The sequence below is a fragment of the Lithobates pipiens genome, unplaced genomic scaffold, assembly GCF_037356315.1.
Source record: "Lithobates pipiens isolate NorthernLeopardFrog02 unplaced genomic scaffold, aLitPip1_a1.2 Scaffold_25, whole genome shotgun sequence".
Taxonomy (NCBI): domain Eukaryota; kingdom Metazoa; phylum Chordata; class Amphibia; order Anura; family Ranidae; genus Lithobates; species Lithobates pipiens.
The window spans coordinates 101,754,142-101,771,175 of NW_027507787.1; the positions used below are offsets into that span (position 1 = coordinate 101,754,142).

The following is a 17,034-nucleotide window of genomic DNA, read 5'->3' on the forward strand; positions in this document are numbered from 1 at the left end:
GCCCCGTGACATAAAGCACTGACACCTGCACCGTGATAGAGTGATCTGACACCAGCACCGTGATAGAGAGAACTGATATCAGCACCGTGACATAGAGCACTGACACCAGCACCGTGATATTGAGCACTGACACCTGCACCGTGATAGATTGATCTAACACCAGCACTGTGATAGAGAGCACTGACATCAGCACCGTGATAGAGTGATCTGACACCTGCACCGTGATAGAGTGATCTGACACCAGCACCGTGATAGAGAGAACTGACATCAGCACCGTGATAGAGAGAACTGACACCAGCCCCGTGATAGAGAGCACTGACATCAGCACCAGGATATAAAGCACTGACACCAGCACCGTGATAGAGAGCACTGACACCAGCACCGTGATAGAGAGCACTGACATCAGCACCGTGACATAAAGCACTGACACCAGCACCGTGATAGTGCCCTCTACCGCGGTGCTGGTGTCAAAGAGCACTGACACCAGCACCGAGATAGAGAGCACTAACAGCAGCACTGATACCAGCAACTTGCTGCTGGGCCCCAAAAATATAACACCGCTCAACCTCTTCAAACAGGAGGGTACGGGCATATAGTACGGTGTGCTTTGTTTGTACAAGGAAATGAGCCAAATGTAGAAAGAAGGTCTGTGTGCTCGATTAAAAAAATCTTTATAGAGATATACATGGTCTACTGGTCACATGTGTTGAATTCCTCCGAGATCCATGCCTCATTCATTTTTAGAAATGTGAGGTAGTTAACACTGTCGTGAGCTAGGCGAGTACACTTATCGGTCACGATCCCCCCCTGCTGCGCTGAATGTCCTTTCGAACAGCAGACTGGACGAGGGGCAAGCCAACAGTTCCATTGCAAATTGGGCAAGCTCTGGCCAGAGGTCAAGCCTGCCCACCCCGTAGTCCAGGGGTTCATCACTCCTCAGAGCGTCCACATCGGCCGTTAACCCAATGTAGTCGGACACCTGTCGGTCTAGGCGTTCCCTGATGCTGGATCCGGATGACACCCGTCGATGGGTCGGCTGAAAGAATGACCTCATATCAGAAGTCACCAACACATCTTCAAACCGGCCTCTTCTTGCAGGCGCTGTTGGATTGGTACCCGCAACTCCTTTTCTGGGAGTGGGAATTGCTCCTCTGCCAGCGCACGCAAAAGCAGAATGCAGCATTTCTCCAAGCAAGGCCTGGAAGTGCTCCATTCTGACAGCCCTCTGTGACGGCGGTAACATTTCCGCCATTTCGTGTTTGCACCGGGGGTCTAAGTACGTTGCCACCCAGTACTGGTCCTTGACCCTTATGCTTTTTATACGGGGGTCCCTATTAAAACACTGGAGCAAGAAGGCCCCCATTTGCACTAAACTGGAAGGGGTGTGGTGGCCTGGCTCCTGCTCATCATCCAGGATAATGTTGTCCTCTTCATTCTCCTCTCCCCATCCACGCACAACAACAGGGATCCCAGAAAGGTTTAAAGCATGCTCTTCTTGCTCCTCCTCATCCGCTCCGGCACCATCCTCCTCTGACTCCTCTTCAGACTCCTGTTGTTCACTTGTCTCAGATAGAGTAGCCCCCCCGGGAATTCATCCAGCATTGCGACTTCCTCATCTTCCCGCTCCTCCACAGCTTGATCAATGACACGACGCAATGCACGCTCCATAAAGAAGGCATAAGGTACCATGTCACTGATGGCGCCATAGCTGCGACTGACCAGTTTGGTGACCTTCTCAAATGGCCACAAGAAGTCTGCATGCGTCACGCATGAGCAGCCACTGGCGCGGTGAAAAAAAAAAACCCAGCTCCCCAGAACCTGTTCTGCCGCAGAGTTCATACAGGTAGACGTTAACTGCACGTTTCTGATGGAGGAGACTATCAAGCATATAGAAGGTTGAGTTCCATCGCGTGGGGCAATGGCAAATAAGACGTCTGACCGGCTGATTGTGTCGCCACTGAATGTCAGCAAGGCAGGCCATGGCCGTGTAAGATCTTCTGAAATGGGCCGAGATTTTCCTTGCCTGCCACAAGATGTCCTGGACCCCAGGGCATTTGACAACGAATCACTGCACGACCAAGTTTAAGACGTGTGCCATGCATGGCACGTGTGTAATTTTGCCCTGTTTCAATGCACTAAGCAGATTGGCACCATTGTCACACACCACTTTACCAACTGTCAAATTGAGTGGTGTTAGCCACTGATCTGCCTGTGAATGCAAAGCTGAAAGGAGTGCCGGGCCAGTGTGGCTCTTGGCTTCCAGGCACAACAGACGCAGCACGGCGTGGAAACGTCTCACCTGGCATGTCGAATAGGTTCTGGGGAGCTTGGGCGACGCAGCGGAAGAGACGCTAGCAGCGGAAAAGGAGGAGTCAGCCGAGGAGGAGGAGAAGAAGAAGAGCCAGGTCTGCATGCAATCCGTGGCGGTAAAACCAAAATCTACACGGGTGCCAGAAGGTTCACCCAGTGGGCAGTAAACATGATATACCTTCCCTGCCCGTGTTTGTGGTCAGATGTATCTTGGCACCGACACTGTGTGCCAGAGATACATTCACTTGCCGCTGAACATGGCCATATAGCTCTGGGATGCCCTTCTGTGAGAAATACTTCCTTCCTCGGACCTTCCATTGTGGTGTTCCAATGGCCACAAATTTTCGAAAGGCCTCCGAGTCCACCAGTTTATATGGCAGTAGTTGGCGGGCTATCAGTTCTGACAAGCCAGCCGTCAACCGTTGGGAAAGAGGGTTATCCGGCGTCATCATTTTTTTTACGCTCGAACATTTGGCCCACAGAAGCCTGCCTTTTTGCAGAAAAACGTGAGCTTGGCGTGATGGAAGGTGGAGTGGAGGACAATTGTGAGGAGAAGTAGAAGACTAGGCTGGACGGTGAGAGCCTGGAGTGTGGCTTTGTGTGTTCCGTTGCTCCCACTGGGCTTGGTGATGGCAGCTCATGTGCCTTCTTAAGGCGGTCGTCCCTAAGTGAGTGTTAGGCTTACCGCGACTTATGCGTTGACTACAAAGATTGCAGATGGCAACACTATTCTCAGCAGTGGACACGTTCAAAAAAAGCCCACACTGCGGAGCCATGTGCCGGCGCCCTGGGAGCGCCAGATGTGACCGTACATGCTCGATGCCTCGCTCCTGATACATTAGCAGTCTGCTTTGTCCCTCCTGTGCAATGTAAGTTATTCCTGCTTCTCCTCCCTATCTGCTGGTCCATATCTCCCTCTGAACTCCCGTCCTCTTCCTCTCTTGTGGGCACGTGACATCACTAGATACGTCATGATCGACGTCACCTTCCCCACCGCTATAATTAGAGATCTCGGAGTAGACAGCAACTCCTCCTTGGGCTGATCTGGGTACTGTCGTCAGACTGCTGAGTGGCGGTTGTTGCTACCTCCTCTTCCTGATCCAATGCCAAGAGTGGCTGCGCATTAGAAATGTCTTGATATGGATCGTAAAATAATTCCTGTCACTCAAGCGGAAGGTATGTGGTGGTGGTGGTGGTGGTGGTGGTGTTGGTGGTAGTGTCTTTGGGGGTGCACATAGCAGAGAGTCAAGAAGAGGGTGCAGATCGAGAGGATGAGGGGGGTGCAGAAGAGTAAGGCTGAGTGAGCCACTCAACCAAGTCTGGTGCTTCCTTTGACGTAATCGCACGCACCTTCTGCAATTTCCCACTTTGGCTCAAGCCTGTTGCTCCTGCCCTACCCCCTACCACCTCTGCGAAAGGGCCTGCCTCTTCCTCTGCCTGTCATTTTTTAAATGACCCTGTGACAAAAGTCTCTAGAGAAGTGCAGTATGTATGTGGAAGAAGGTATAACACCCCTTCAATCTGTTGTTTTTGGGGGCCACTGGTCTATCACACCAGTTACAATACTTTATTTGATTGCGTTTGTCACTCTTTGTAGTATCGCTGCAGAACCGCTCAGCAGTCACAATGCTGCACAGTGGAAACGCACTATACTATGCTTTCTATATGTGCAAGTATTTTATACGTGTATTACACAACTATATACTGCACACCAAATAGTACACCTATACCAGTCCTTAGGGACCTTTGTGGAACGAGTAGCTAGTGATTAGCAGACTGTACCTCACTCAACCCTATATACTGTACTACTCTATACCATACCAGTCCTTAAAAGGACCTTTGTGGAACTAGTAGCTAGGGGTTAGCAGACTGTACCTCACTCAACCCTATATACTGTACTACTCTATACCATACCAGTCCTTAAAAGGACCTTTGTGGAACTAGTAGCTAGTGATTAGCAGACTGTACCTCAGTCCCAATACTGATAAAGGACTGCTGCAGAATAGGGCAGCAGTCAAGTATAATATTCTTTCCATATTTGGAAGAAAGAATATTATACGTGTACAAACCTATATACTGTCCTACTCCTATACCATACCAGTCCTGAAAAGGACCTTTGTGGACCTAAAAATAACAGCTAATGATTAAACTGACTGTCCCTCCCTGCTACACACAGTGTCCTGTTCCTCTACACTGACAAAAGACAGGCTGCTGCAACAATCACTTGCACAGCAGTGCACTCAGCCCTATATCCTGTACTACGCCTACACCATACCAGTCCTTAAAAAGGACTAATAGCTAGCAATTTGTGTCACTGCAGTCTCTCCCTGCTCCACACAGCAACCTCTCCCTATAGTGACAGAAGAAAGAATGTAAAATGGCCACCGGATCGGGTCTATTTATAAGTTAGGGGGAATGTCCAATTGTCCATGTGCTGAAATGTCTCAATTGGCTGTCCTGTACCCCATGATGGATGTGTCATTATGGGTCAAAGTTCTTTCACAAGCCACAAACTGGTAGTAGGCTGCGCCTACTGCAAATCGCAGAAACTTTTGATGCCGAAGGCATAGGGGTATATGCAGGTACGCATCCTGGATGTTCAAGGATGCCCAGGAGTACCCTTGATGGAGTGCTGCAACTACTGAGCGAACTGATTCCATTTTGAACCTCTGCACTTTTACAAATGATTGAGGGCTTTTAGGTCCAAGATTGCGGTTCCCAAGAAGGAAGAGGTACGTCCAAACAGATTTGAGTAGAATCCCTGGAAACGTTCCGATTCCGGAACTGGTACAGCCACCCCGCGACTCAGCAGGTCCCTTACTGCCCCCAAGAGAGCCTCCCGGCGAGCCGGGATACGGGTATGCTGAAGGGGAAGAATCTGTTTGGCAGCCAAGAGAGAAACCTGAGGAAATCAGATTGCAGACCCATCGGTTGGATAGGACCACCGGGCTGCAAACCCCCGAAGGGGACTCCCCCCCCACCCAAGACATGGGTGGGGGCAAACATTCCTGTGGTAGCACTTTTATTTGCATGCTTATTAGGCTTGCGGTTTCAGGACATTTTTGTCTGTCTGTGGTCGTCCTGGGGGCGTTTAGCTCCGGGCGGACGAAAAAGTCGTTTTTGAGCGGAAAAAGAGGGCCCTTCCCTAGAGCGTGGCTCCTTAGCTTTCCTGGCCTGTGGGAGTAATGTACTCTTACCACCAGTGCCATTTTTAATAATGTCATCCAAAGAACCAGTCGCCAAGGAAGGGAAAATCCGGCAGGGTTTATTTGGATGCCTGGTCAGCAGACCAGCATTTTAGCCAAATCAGGGGCCTCAGCACCACAGCTGACACTGAAGCCCTGGATAACAGAGGGAGAGTATCCAGGGCCACGTCACAGATGTACTTAAGGCCTTGCACTAGTTGGTCTGCTAGTTCCACGCAGACAGGGGGCGCTTGTTGCTCTCCCAAGCGGAACAAAAGTTTTGCCCACTCAGTGTCTGCTGACCCCACAACCGTAAACAAGGAATGAGCCACTGCCTCGACCTTCCTGTCCGTGGGATCCTTGAATGCTGGAGCTCCCCTCTACCGGGATCGTGGTTACTTTATTTAACCTGGATACTGGGGTTCCACGACCGGAGGAGCCAACCATTTTTTTGAGAAGGCTCTCCTCAAAAGGGTAACGCACCGCCATGTATTTGGGGACCGAAAAGGTCCATTGCGGGCAGCCCCATTCCTTATAAATTTACTTGTCAAAATAAGTCAGATACGGGAACACCTCAGGTGAACGTGCTGGCTTGCGGGACCCAAAGGGGACTGGTACATCAGCAGAGGGAGCTGCTGGCTCCTGAATCTTCAGGGTATCACGCACAGCTGTGATAAGTGCTCCAAACACTTTGTCGCGCACAGACCTGGATGGGGACTCATCCTCACTGTCCAAACGGTCCTGGTCAGCATCGTCTGACAAGACAAAACAGGGGTCACCAGCCTCAGCAGGACCCGAGTCTGCTTCAGAGCTCGCCCCAGAGGAGGGGGAGGGGGGCAGGGGCCGCTTAAATGCACCTTTCTTCCCACACACCACCTCCATTTTGGCAACGAATGAATTGAGGACCGCCGTCAGGGTGTCCATGGGCACTGCAGTTTGCAGGTGACCCGGTTGCTATTGCCTGGATTTCGGGGGAAGAAACACCAGTTTCTGAAGCCATGCTGACCTTACCCTGTCTGCCACCCCAATAGTCCCACCCTCCTTACTGGCGCTGGCTGAGGGGCTCTTTCCTGCTGGACTCACCACCCGAGGAGTTTTGCGTTATCCAGCAAGTAGTGCCTGTAGTCCCCGTGGGCTCCCAGGTGCAGAGGAAAAAAATGATGAGTCTGTGGCAGCAGCTGCAAATGGCACCAAAACCGCTCTTAAGTGTGCTCAGGCTTCAATTAAATTGGCCGCCCAGCATCCAGTACAAAGACATGGGAGAATGGCTGTGAGAACACAGGAGCACATGGTGCCACTAGAGAACACTGAAAAACGTGTTCAGGCTTCAAGAAATTGGCCGCTGGTGTCCTGTATAGGAGATCACCTGGAAAATGGCCGCTGTAGCCCAGGAGAGCATGCTGCCCTTGCTCACACATAAAATGGCCACCTCCATGAGGTACAGGAAGAAAATGATGGCAGGGAACACAGCGCTGTACAGGACATCAGCAAAACCTCAGACACCTTTCAGGGGCATGAACAGGACCCAGGACACCGCTAGCCAGCACAGCCCCCCCCCCCAGGTGAGAGCCTCTGCATAGTCACATACACACCGCTCAGCAGCCACATGCAGCATCCCCCCAGAGAAGGGGGGGGAGGAAGATCGGGACAGGGGAGAGAAGAGAGGGAGGTGAGGGACCCCCAAATTGACCTCCCAGGGAATGCCCAGCTGCTCAGCCCCGCCGAGGCAGGGAGAGCTGTACTTACCAGTCCTGAAGAGCTGGGAGACATTCCATCACAGACCCACTCACTGATCAGTACAGGGTGGCTGCTGGCCCGGCAATACTGTGACGCAGACATCAGTAGCCTGGTCATATGTATGTCTGGAGCATAAAAGCTCACTGACCACCTCTGGAGCCGAGGTTGCGTTGTTGCCTGCAGAGCACGTAGCTGCGGCCTGCACATGCTCGATGGCCAGACTGGGGAGACTACAAGGATAAGGGTATCCAGCCTGTCACCCAGCTGGCTGTTGATATCACAGGATCAATCATCTTGTGCAAAAAGCCACGCTTCTGCATAAAAAAAGCACGGACCGATGGGCCAGCAGGGTTCCTAAGTCCTTCTCCTTCACTAGGCAAAATAAAACTGATGACTGTATGGCAGGGTGGAGGGTTGTTGCCCAAGGGACCGCCCCCTGGGCGGAACTAAGAGTTCTGAGTGTCATATAACAACTAATGCCTAGTATCTCCTACGGTAGTAATCGGGCATAACAACCCAATGGTTACGAGAGGAGCTGTGTCAGTCGGTGAATATAAGAAAAAAGTTTTGCCTTTAGTATACTTTTACCCTTATTGCATTCCTCACCTCACTGCACAAACTCAATTACTGCACTTGTGTTTCAGTGTCGAGTCTTACATGTATAAGTTTGTGTCGCTCATTTGTAGAGGTGGGGTAATATTAAATGTCCTAATTTCCAGAGCCAAATCTGTGCTTATACTTACCAATAAATATACATGGGCAGTCATGTAAATTATGTTGCATCATTGTATCCAGAACTGCTGGTCTATAGCCAGGGCCATCTGTACTACTGATTGGACCCTGGACAAACTTTTGCTTCTTCTGACTCTTCCATTCACATACCTTGTTAAACTCTTCTCAGGGTGGTGTGCCATGTTACCAACTGAATGTGATAGGATATTAGCCGGCTACTTAACAATGATATATGTGGCAGAGTTGATGCTGCAAACAATTGGCCTTAGAGGGGCACCTTCCTTGTGTACTTCAGGATGCCTGTACAGGCATGACATAGCTTCCTTGGTATAGAGAGTGTGGTACAATGTCTGATCAATGGCTTTGACCTTTTCTAGGTTTTGTAAACATTCCTTTGAAATGTAACAGATAGTGGGGTCCCTCTGCTACATATGTACCTATTGCAGAAATAGTTGTTGGCCAGCATGGGTGGTTACTATAACTTCCTCTATAGATACAGGAGAGGTACAAGTGTAACCACCCAAAAAGAGAAAGTGTGCTAGTCACAGGATTACCCAGAGAGAAAAGGAAGAAAAAAAAGGGGGGGGGAACAAAATTGGATCCTGTTCCATTATAGCATGTTATACAGCACAGTGCTTGTGCAGTGCATTGTGGCCCCTTGCGTCACCTGAAATACCTGGGTGATCCTGTCACCCCCCCTGTAAACTGACCACAGTTATCATGGCTGCTGAGCTCTGATGCTCTGGTCAGTTTACGTGCCTCCATTATCCGCAGCTCTCCTCCGTCATCCTCTTCCTTTTTTGGTGGGGAAAAAAAAAAGGAAAAAAAAAAAGGAAAAAAAAAAAGGGTGCCCTTCACTAAAAGCACATGGGGAGGAATGACAAAGTTTACAAAAATTTGTTTGAGCAATAGGTTCTCTCAGACTGGCTGTTGGCTACCTGCCAGTACCATAGTCATGGGGTTTTCTGCCTGATCCATTCAGAAGAAGGGAAAAGAAGAAAAAAAAAAAAGAAAAAAAGGGGGATGGCCAAAGCTTTTTTTTTTTTCTACTTCTACGGATCACAAGAGTGCAGTTTGTTCTGCACTCCTGACCTGTTTTTAGCCAACAGCAGGTGAAAGCCCTCTGTTGGCTGACATCACTTAGTCGAGCGCAATGTCTGCTGGCCCCTGGACTCCAGTGAGTCCTGGAAGAGGAGAGAGCCCTTGACCAACAGTCACCACTCTCTGCTCAGAGTGGAAGGGGAGAAATGAGCGATCAGCATTCTTTTATTGTTCAGTTCTCAGTGCAAGGGCGGGGGGGGGGGGGAGGGGCAGTTGCAGCATCAGATCAAATTTGCATCCACCTAGGTGAGTATATACACTTTTATTTTTTTGGTAAACCCCATACTTCTCTTTTAAACAATTGTCATCTCATGTATGAACCACCCGAGGTCCCTACCCAACATCAGATAATGACAATGGTTTCCTTTTTTTCAGAATTCGTTATGATGCTGTCATCAAGATAACACTGGTTGAAGTTACAGAAGTCAAGCTTCTAATGACACTGAATGTTCACCATGTAATAGCACTCAATGTTTGTAATAAAACCTCTATTTACCAATTAAACAGTTACAAATAATTAAAAAAAAAATTAAATTAAAAAGGCAAAATCTTATAACAGAAAACACGAAAAAAAAAATTAATTATATAGTCACAGACACATTAGCTACAGAGGTGGAAAACACTTTAGATAGGTGCAGCTCTCAGTTTAGTCTCTTAGTGATTGAGATCCCAAGAGTGGCAAGATGCAGAGCAAGACATCGCCACCTGGTGGCCTGCCCCCATCTCATTCTTTAGAGTCCTTAGTGGTTCCCATAGTGTTTTTGGCATTCAGTGTGCGAGAAGACATCCATGACATCAATTCACTTATCAAAATAGGGGAGGTAGAAGAACTGGAAACCATGTCGTCCTCTCACGGCACAGTAGATAAATATTACGTGGTACACTGCAAAATTAGGTGAGAAGGTAATATTAAAAAAAAAAGTAAAAAAGTTTAATATCTTCGGCAGAAGTTATTTTTATTGTATCATTCTTTTTAAAGAGGAGTTCCACCCATTTCTGTGTTTAGTAAAAGTCAGCAGCTACAAAAAGTGTAGCTTCTGATTTTTAATAAAACAGACAGAAACTCACCTGTCCCACAGTCCAGCGATGCGGCTGCCCGAAGCCTTGCTCCTCTCCTTTTCCTCTCGGTGGTGCCGGTGTTCTGCCGAGAACGTTCCCCCCCCGGCAGATAATGACCCCTTGTACTGCACAGCGCTTGCGCAATAGGAGCCACAAACGGAGCCACCAAAGAAAGCCAAAGCTGAACACCTGTGAGTCAGCTGCACACGGCACCTGTAACAGGGCCGCTTGCTGCGCTAGGCATATTAATATTCTAACTCTATGTCCATTTGGATGGTGGGGCTTGAACTTGCACATAGGGCAGAATGTAGTGCGCAGGCACGGTGTAGAGCCGACGGTCATCTTTGGAGAGTTTGGCGGCTCCGTAGTCATTCGTACTGTGCATGCACAGTACAGGGGGATCTCTCGGCAAGACACCAGCACTGCAAGTGTGGGCAATGTCCCAGAAGATTATCGGGGGGGAGAACTTCCACACCATGAGCAGACGTGGGAGCTAGGTATCTGTCAAAACTAGGTATCCGCCGCCCCCCCAAAAAATTATATGCCAAAATGTGGCATGTCAGGTGGACAGGAGCCCTTAAAGCAGAGGTTCCACTTTTGGGTGGAACTCCGCTTTAAGTAACTTTTCACTGACCATTCTATTTCAGTCTGCAGCCAGCCATGGCAAAAACACTGTATAAAAAGGGAAGCTCTTATGAATGCACTACACTGCACTACATGTGATGTACAGTTTTTCTCATTTCAACAATGGGACTGAATATTCTTTTAAAGTAAAGTAGGCAGGCCCTCCCACTTAGCAGTAATTTAGCAGAGGTATAACCTAGCTCAATATACAGAAGAGGAAGCGATAGGAGCCTGCAGTCAAGTTTTGCTGACATTTTGCTGCAGCTGCATTTGTCCCTGCTCAGAAAAACGAAACGTTCTCTTTAAATAACCATTTAAAATTACATAATTTCCTCAAACTGCTAAAATTACATTTCCCCAAACTAAATCATTAAAAAAATTGGCAAATATTTTACAGACTTTTAAATTCAAGTTTAGATCCACTTACAGATAACGAGCCACTAGGAAAGCAGAGTAGTGGACCAACAACAATGATCAACATGATTATGCACAGAAAATTGTGAAACAAATAAATTATGAAATACAAAGTGTACAGCTGCTGTTGTGAACAACCATGTGTTTAACCTCCTAAGCCCCGGACCATTTGGCTGGCCAAAGACCAGAGCACTTTTTGCGATTCGGCACTGCACCGCTTTAACCGACAATTGCGTGGTCATGTGGCGTGGCTCCCAAAACAAAATTGACGTCCTTTTTCCCCCCCACAAAGAGCCTTTTTTGGTGGCATTTTATCACCTTTGCAGTTTTTATTTTTTATGCTATAAACAAAAAAAAAATTGCGTAAATTAAAAAAAGCATTTTTTTTAACTTTAATAAATCCTCAAAAAAAATTCTCAGTTTAAGCCAATTCTACATTGTTTTTCCAAAAATATCACAATAAGCGTTTATTGATTGCTTTGCGCAAAAGTTATAGCGTCTACACAATAGGATAGATTTATGCCATTTTTATTAATAGTTTTTTTTTTTACTAGTAATGGCGGCAATCAGTGATTTTTGTCATGACTGCTACATTATGGCGGACACTTTTGGCGCTATTTTGGGACCATTCACATTTATACAGCGATCAATGCAATTAAAAATGCACTTACTGTACAAATGTGACTGGCAGTGAAGGGGTTAACCACTACGTGGCGCTGTAGGGGTTAAGTGTGTCATAGGATGCGATTCTAACTGTGGGGGGAGGGGCTATGTGTGACAACACTGATCACTGCTCCCGATTACAGGGAGCAGTGATCAGTGAAGGTGTCAATAGGTAGAACGGGGAAATGCTTGTTTACATTAGCATCTCCCCATTCTTCCTCTCCATGAGCCGATCACGGGTATCCCTACGGACATAGAGTCCACGGCACCTGCGATCACACTCACGGAGCTCTCGTGGGTGCACGTGATGGCACAGCGGCAGTTTTAAAGGGATGTACCTGTACACCCATTTGCCTGTCCGTGCCATTGTGTTGACCTAAATGTACATGCGGTGGTCGGCAAGTGGTTAAAAACAAAATAGACCAAAAAACAGCGCTTGCACCTTGAATCAAATAAAATGCATACCCCAAACTAAGTTCTTTGCAATACTGAAAACGCTGAATTATTGTAAAGATGGCCAATATTCTTTTTGGGTGTAGTGGGCAGCTTCGTTTGCCTATGAATGGTATATAATGCAGGAGGGGATGGCTGGGACTTCCTGCTCATGAGAACATTGCATGTAAATTAAGTGCATAGAGAGGGACTTCTGGCTACGTCACTTGCGCTTTGGAATACATACTGGGGAACCAGCGACATTTGCAGTTTCATGCCTGTGAATGTTGGTTTCATTTTTTATGGCGCAAGTGCAATTTTAGTATAGTTTTGGAGATAATAAAAAATTGGTCCATCAGTGTAGCCTGCATCAACAAGCAATATTTGACTTTAAACACAACAGGTCAATTGAGTGTGGAATGGTTCTTTGACAGTGGAGTGGAGCAAGTTTTTAATTCGATTTTTGGGACACATGGGGAGGAGGTTTAAATTTTAGGACTTTTGGTATAAGTATTTGATTCAAGGTGCAAACAATGTCTGCAAACAAACATACTATACAGTGCCTTGCGAAAGTATTCGGCCCCCTTGAACTTTTCAACCTTTTGCCACATTTCAGGCTTCAAACAAAGATATAAAAATTTTATTTTTTGTGAAGAATCACCAACAAGTGGGACACAATTGTGAAGTGGAACGAAATCTATTGGATATTTTAAACTTTTTTAGCAAATAAAAAACTGAAAAGTGGTGCGTGCAAAATTATTCGGCCCCTTTACTTTCAGTGCAAACTCACTCCAGAAGTTTAGCGAGGATCTCTGAATGATCCAATGTTGTCCTAAATGACTGATGGTGATAAATAGAATCCGCCTGTGTGTAATCAAGTCTCTGTATAAATGCACCTGCTCTGTGATAGTCTCAGGGTTCTGTTGAAAGCGCAGAGAGCATCATGAACACCAAGGAACACACCAGGCAGGTCCGTAATACTGTTGGAGAAGTTTAAAGCCGGATTTGGATACAAAAAGATTTCCCAAGCTTTAAAACATCCCAAGGAGCACTGTGCAAGCGATCATTTTGAAATGGAAGGAGTATCAGACCACTGCAAATCTACCAAGACCTGGCTGTCCCTCTAAACTTTCAGCTCAGACAAGGAGAAGATTGATCAGAGATGCAGCCAAGAGGCCCATGATCACTCTGGATGAACTGCAGAGAACTACAGCTGAGGTGGGAGAGTCTGTCCATAGGACAACAATCAGTCGTACACTGCACAAATCTGGCCTTTATGGAAGAGTGGCAAGAAGAAAGCCATTTCTCAAAGATATCCCTAAAAAGTCTCGTCTAAAGTTTGCCACAAGCCACCTGGGAGACACACCAAACATGTGGAAGAAGGTGCTCTGGTCAGATGAAACCAAAATCGAACTATTTGCCCACAATGCAAAACGATATGTTTGGCGTAAAAGCAACACAGCTCATCACCCTCAACACACCATCCCCACTGTCAAACATGGTGGTGGCAGCATCATGGTTTGGGCCTGCTTTTCTTCAGCAGGGACAGGGAAGATGGTTAAAATTGAGGGGAAGATGAGGATGCAGCCATATACAGGACCATTCTGGATGAAAACCTGTTGGAGTCTGCAAAAGACCTGAAACTGGGACAGAGATTTATCTTCCAACAAGACAATGATCCCAAACATACAGCAAAATCTACAAAGGAATTGTTCACAAATAAACGTATCCAGGTGTTAGAATGGCCAAGTCAAAGTCCAGACCTGAATCCAATCGAGAATCTGTGGAAAGAGCTGAAAACTGCTGTTCACAAATGCTCTCCATCCAACCTCACTGAGCTCGAGCTGTTTTGCAAGGAAAAATGGGCAAGAATTTCAGTCTCTCGATGTGCAAAACTGATAGAGACATACCCCAAGCGACTTGCAGCTGTAATCGCAGCAAAAGGTGGCTCTACAAAGTATTAACGCAAGGGGGCCGAATAATTTTGCACGCCCCACTTTTCATTTTTTTATTAGTTAAAAAAAGTTTCAAAAATACAATAGATTTCGTTCCACTTCAGAATTGTGTCCCACTTGTTGGTGATTTTTCACAAAAAATAAAAAAATTATATCTTTATGTTTGAAGCCTGAAATGTGGCAAAAGGTTGAAAAGTTTAAGGGGGCCGAATACTTTCGCAAGGCACTGTATAGGTCATATGATCCACAGAAGCTCTGCATCTTGGGTCATTAAAGGCCTTAACCAAATTCATTAAGCTGAACTCAAGGGAAAGGGAAGGAAGCAGCCCTAGCTGTGTCACTTCAAAGGACTCTGCCATGAAAAGTACTGGGCTTCCATTGCAAGCCTCCTAAAAATGCAGGTTGCCTAGCAGTGTCTGATTTCAGTACTTCAGAGACACAATCATGCTGTAAATGAGCATCAAGAAAAAAAAGTCAGTGTTTCTCATCTCTATACTTGTTCCAAGTAAGATCAAAAAGAAAGTACCAGCATGATAGCCAGGAAAGTAGCATTCTCAAAAGTTGGTCAGCAATGGCAATGTGTATATCTCAGGACCGAAATGCAAATCCCTTTGAGCGGTATGAATATTCCCATATGTGCAGTTCAACTTTGTTTACTCGTCTTAAAGCGGGGGTTCCACCCTAAAGTGGAACTTCCACTGATCGGAACCCTCCCCCCCCCTCCGGTGTCACAATTGGCACCTTTCAGGGGGGAGGGGGGTGGAGATACCTGTCAAAGACAGGTATTTACACCCACTTTCGGGCATAGACTTCCGTGGGAGTCTACGCCTCTTCCTGTCCTGCTGGGACACACGGGTCCCAGAGACAGCGCGGACAATTCCTATTGTGCTGCGCGACTCACGCATGCGCAGTAGGGAACCGGGAAGTGAAGCCGATTCGCTTCACTTCCTGATACCCTCACCTAGAATGGTGGCGGCAGCAGCCGAGAGCCGAGCGATCGATCGGCCTCGGCATCGCTGGACCCCGGGACAGGTGAGTGTCCATTTATTAAAAGTCAGCAGCTGTAGTATTTATAGCTGCTGGCTTTTAATATTTTTTTCCTCCGTACAGTCCCGCTTTAAGAAACAGAGTTTCTCCATCTAGCATGGCTTCTATAAAGCAACTAAAGATGACAATGCCTTACCTCCTGGAATCAGCAACAGAAATCCAGGTACAAAAAAGATGGCACTGGAGACAGCTGTGAAGAAAGAAGAAGATCTTAAAGGGAAACCTGTCAGATTGGCTTCTGCACATCACACCTTAAATTTCCATAGCACAATGAAGCCTTCCATCTCCTGACAACAGGAAGTGGTGCCAATTCAAAGATAGGCAAACCACTGTGGGTGAAGCCTCAGCTATGATCGGTAGAAGAAGCATCCAACCAGCTTTCAAAAGGTGGCTTTAGAGTTTAGAAATTTCCAGAAACCAGTCAAGTATAAAAGGAGTTAATCATGCTCCTACTCTCTGGTCCCTTCAGGAGTCACTTCAGGCACTTTCTAGTCTAGGAATTTGACTTGCTATGTACTGGATTATAAGGAATTTAAAGTGTTACTAAAACCAGGACCCTGAATTCACTAGATCTGGTCTCTCATAGTACACAGAACATGGAAATACAATTATTTTAGTAAATATAAACGGCTAAAAACCTTTTCTCATCAGCAGTATATAGCAGTCTTATAACTTCTATCAGAGTTTTCATTCACATCTGACTGTCCTATGCAGGGCCGTCTTTAATTTTGATTGGGCCCTGGGCAAACATTTTCTTGGGGCCCCCCTCCATTCTGAGACATACAAAAAATAGCAGGTAGACTCAAAATCAGTTTACTGCAGCAGATCACGCAGTGATTGCAACTGTTTGCCAGAGGTTACAGCCTAGCCTTACTGCTCGCTGGCTGGTTGCTAGAGGTTACAACACATAATTTCTGCTTGCCGATTGGTTGCTAGAGGTTAATGCACATCATTACCTCTCACTGAGCAGTGGAGCAATCCTAAATAATTGAGCAAGTAAAGGGGCACATTAATACACATACTGGAGGAGACAGACAGAGACTGCGAACATACTGGAGGAGACAGACTGCAGACATGCTACAGGTGATGGTCAGAGAACTTTCAGCAACGCACAGCTTTACAGTTGAATAACACAGCTCAGGGTTTAAGCAGTCAGGCATTTTATGGGTGTAAGGACATACCTGGGCAGCCAAACTCACTACATACATTTAGAGGTATGTGGGTGGGGCTTCCATTCTCTGATCTCACTACAACAGCCGGGAGCTCCACTGATGATTTGTAGGGGGGCCCGTTACCCGCAAATTAGGGCCCCAATGAAGGTTTTGCAGAGTGCACAGAGGACATGGGAGGCTGTATTCCCGTGCTAGCCAGCTGAGAGGGGGCGGGGCCAGGAGCTCCACTGGCGCTCTGACCCTGCCCTGTGCAGCCTGTATGCTCGGAACAGAGCGGCTGTAGTGAGCCAGTGATCAGAGTGGGAGCATCAGTGGAGCTCCCGGCCCCACCCCCTCTATACTGGCTGGGGAGTACAGAGGGGCGGGGCTGGGAGCTCCACTGACGCTTCCACTCCGACCACTGGCCCCCGCCCCCTCTCAGCTGGCTAGCACGGGAATACAGCCTCCCGTGTCCTCTGTGCACTCTGCAAAACCTTCACTGGGGCCCCAATTCGCGGGTAGCAGTGCGGGCCCCTCTACAAACATTGGGCCCAGGGCAGGTGCCCCGTTTGCCCTGCGCTAAAGACGGCCCTGGTCCTATGAGACTGCACAACCCCCGATCCT

At 47.4% G+C, this 17,034-nt stretch overlaps 2 protein-coding genes across 5 annotated transcripts in view; one reads left to right on the forward strand and one right to left on the reverse strand.

Moving 5' to 3' along the window:
• LOC143930459 (calcium-binding protein 2-like) overlaps positions 1 to 9,569 on the forward strand; it is a 41,652-nt gene extending 32,083 nt beyond the window's left edge. The window contains exon 6 of the mRNA XM_077454781.1: positions 9,441 to 9,569. Coding sequence (XP_077310907.1) covers positions 9,441 to 9,469 — 29 coding nt within the window. The 3' untranslated portion in view covers positions 9,470 to 9,569. The remainder of the gene's footprint in view (positions 1 to 9,440) is intronic.
• Positions 1 to 17,034, reverse strand: part of TMEM134 (transmembrane protein 134) — an 81,883-nt gene that overhangs the window by 1,327 nt on the left and 63,522 nt on the right. For 2 of the 4 annotated variants that reach the window (XM_077454782.1, XM_077454786.1), the window contains 2 exons: positions 15,396 to 15,449; positions 9,537 to 9,948 (listed from right to left, as the gene is read on the reverse strand). In XM_077454782.1, coding sequence (XP_077310908.1) covers positions 9,866 to 9,948; positions 15,396 to 15,449 — 137 coding nt within the window. In that variant the 3' untranslated portion in view covers positions 9,537 to 9,865. Of the gene's footprint in view, positions 1 to 9,536; positions 9,949 to 15,395; positions 15,450 to 17,034 lie in introns of those variants that run through there. The other 2 variants (XM_077454785.1, XM_077454784.1) reach the window with 2 other exon arrangements.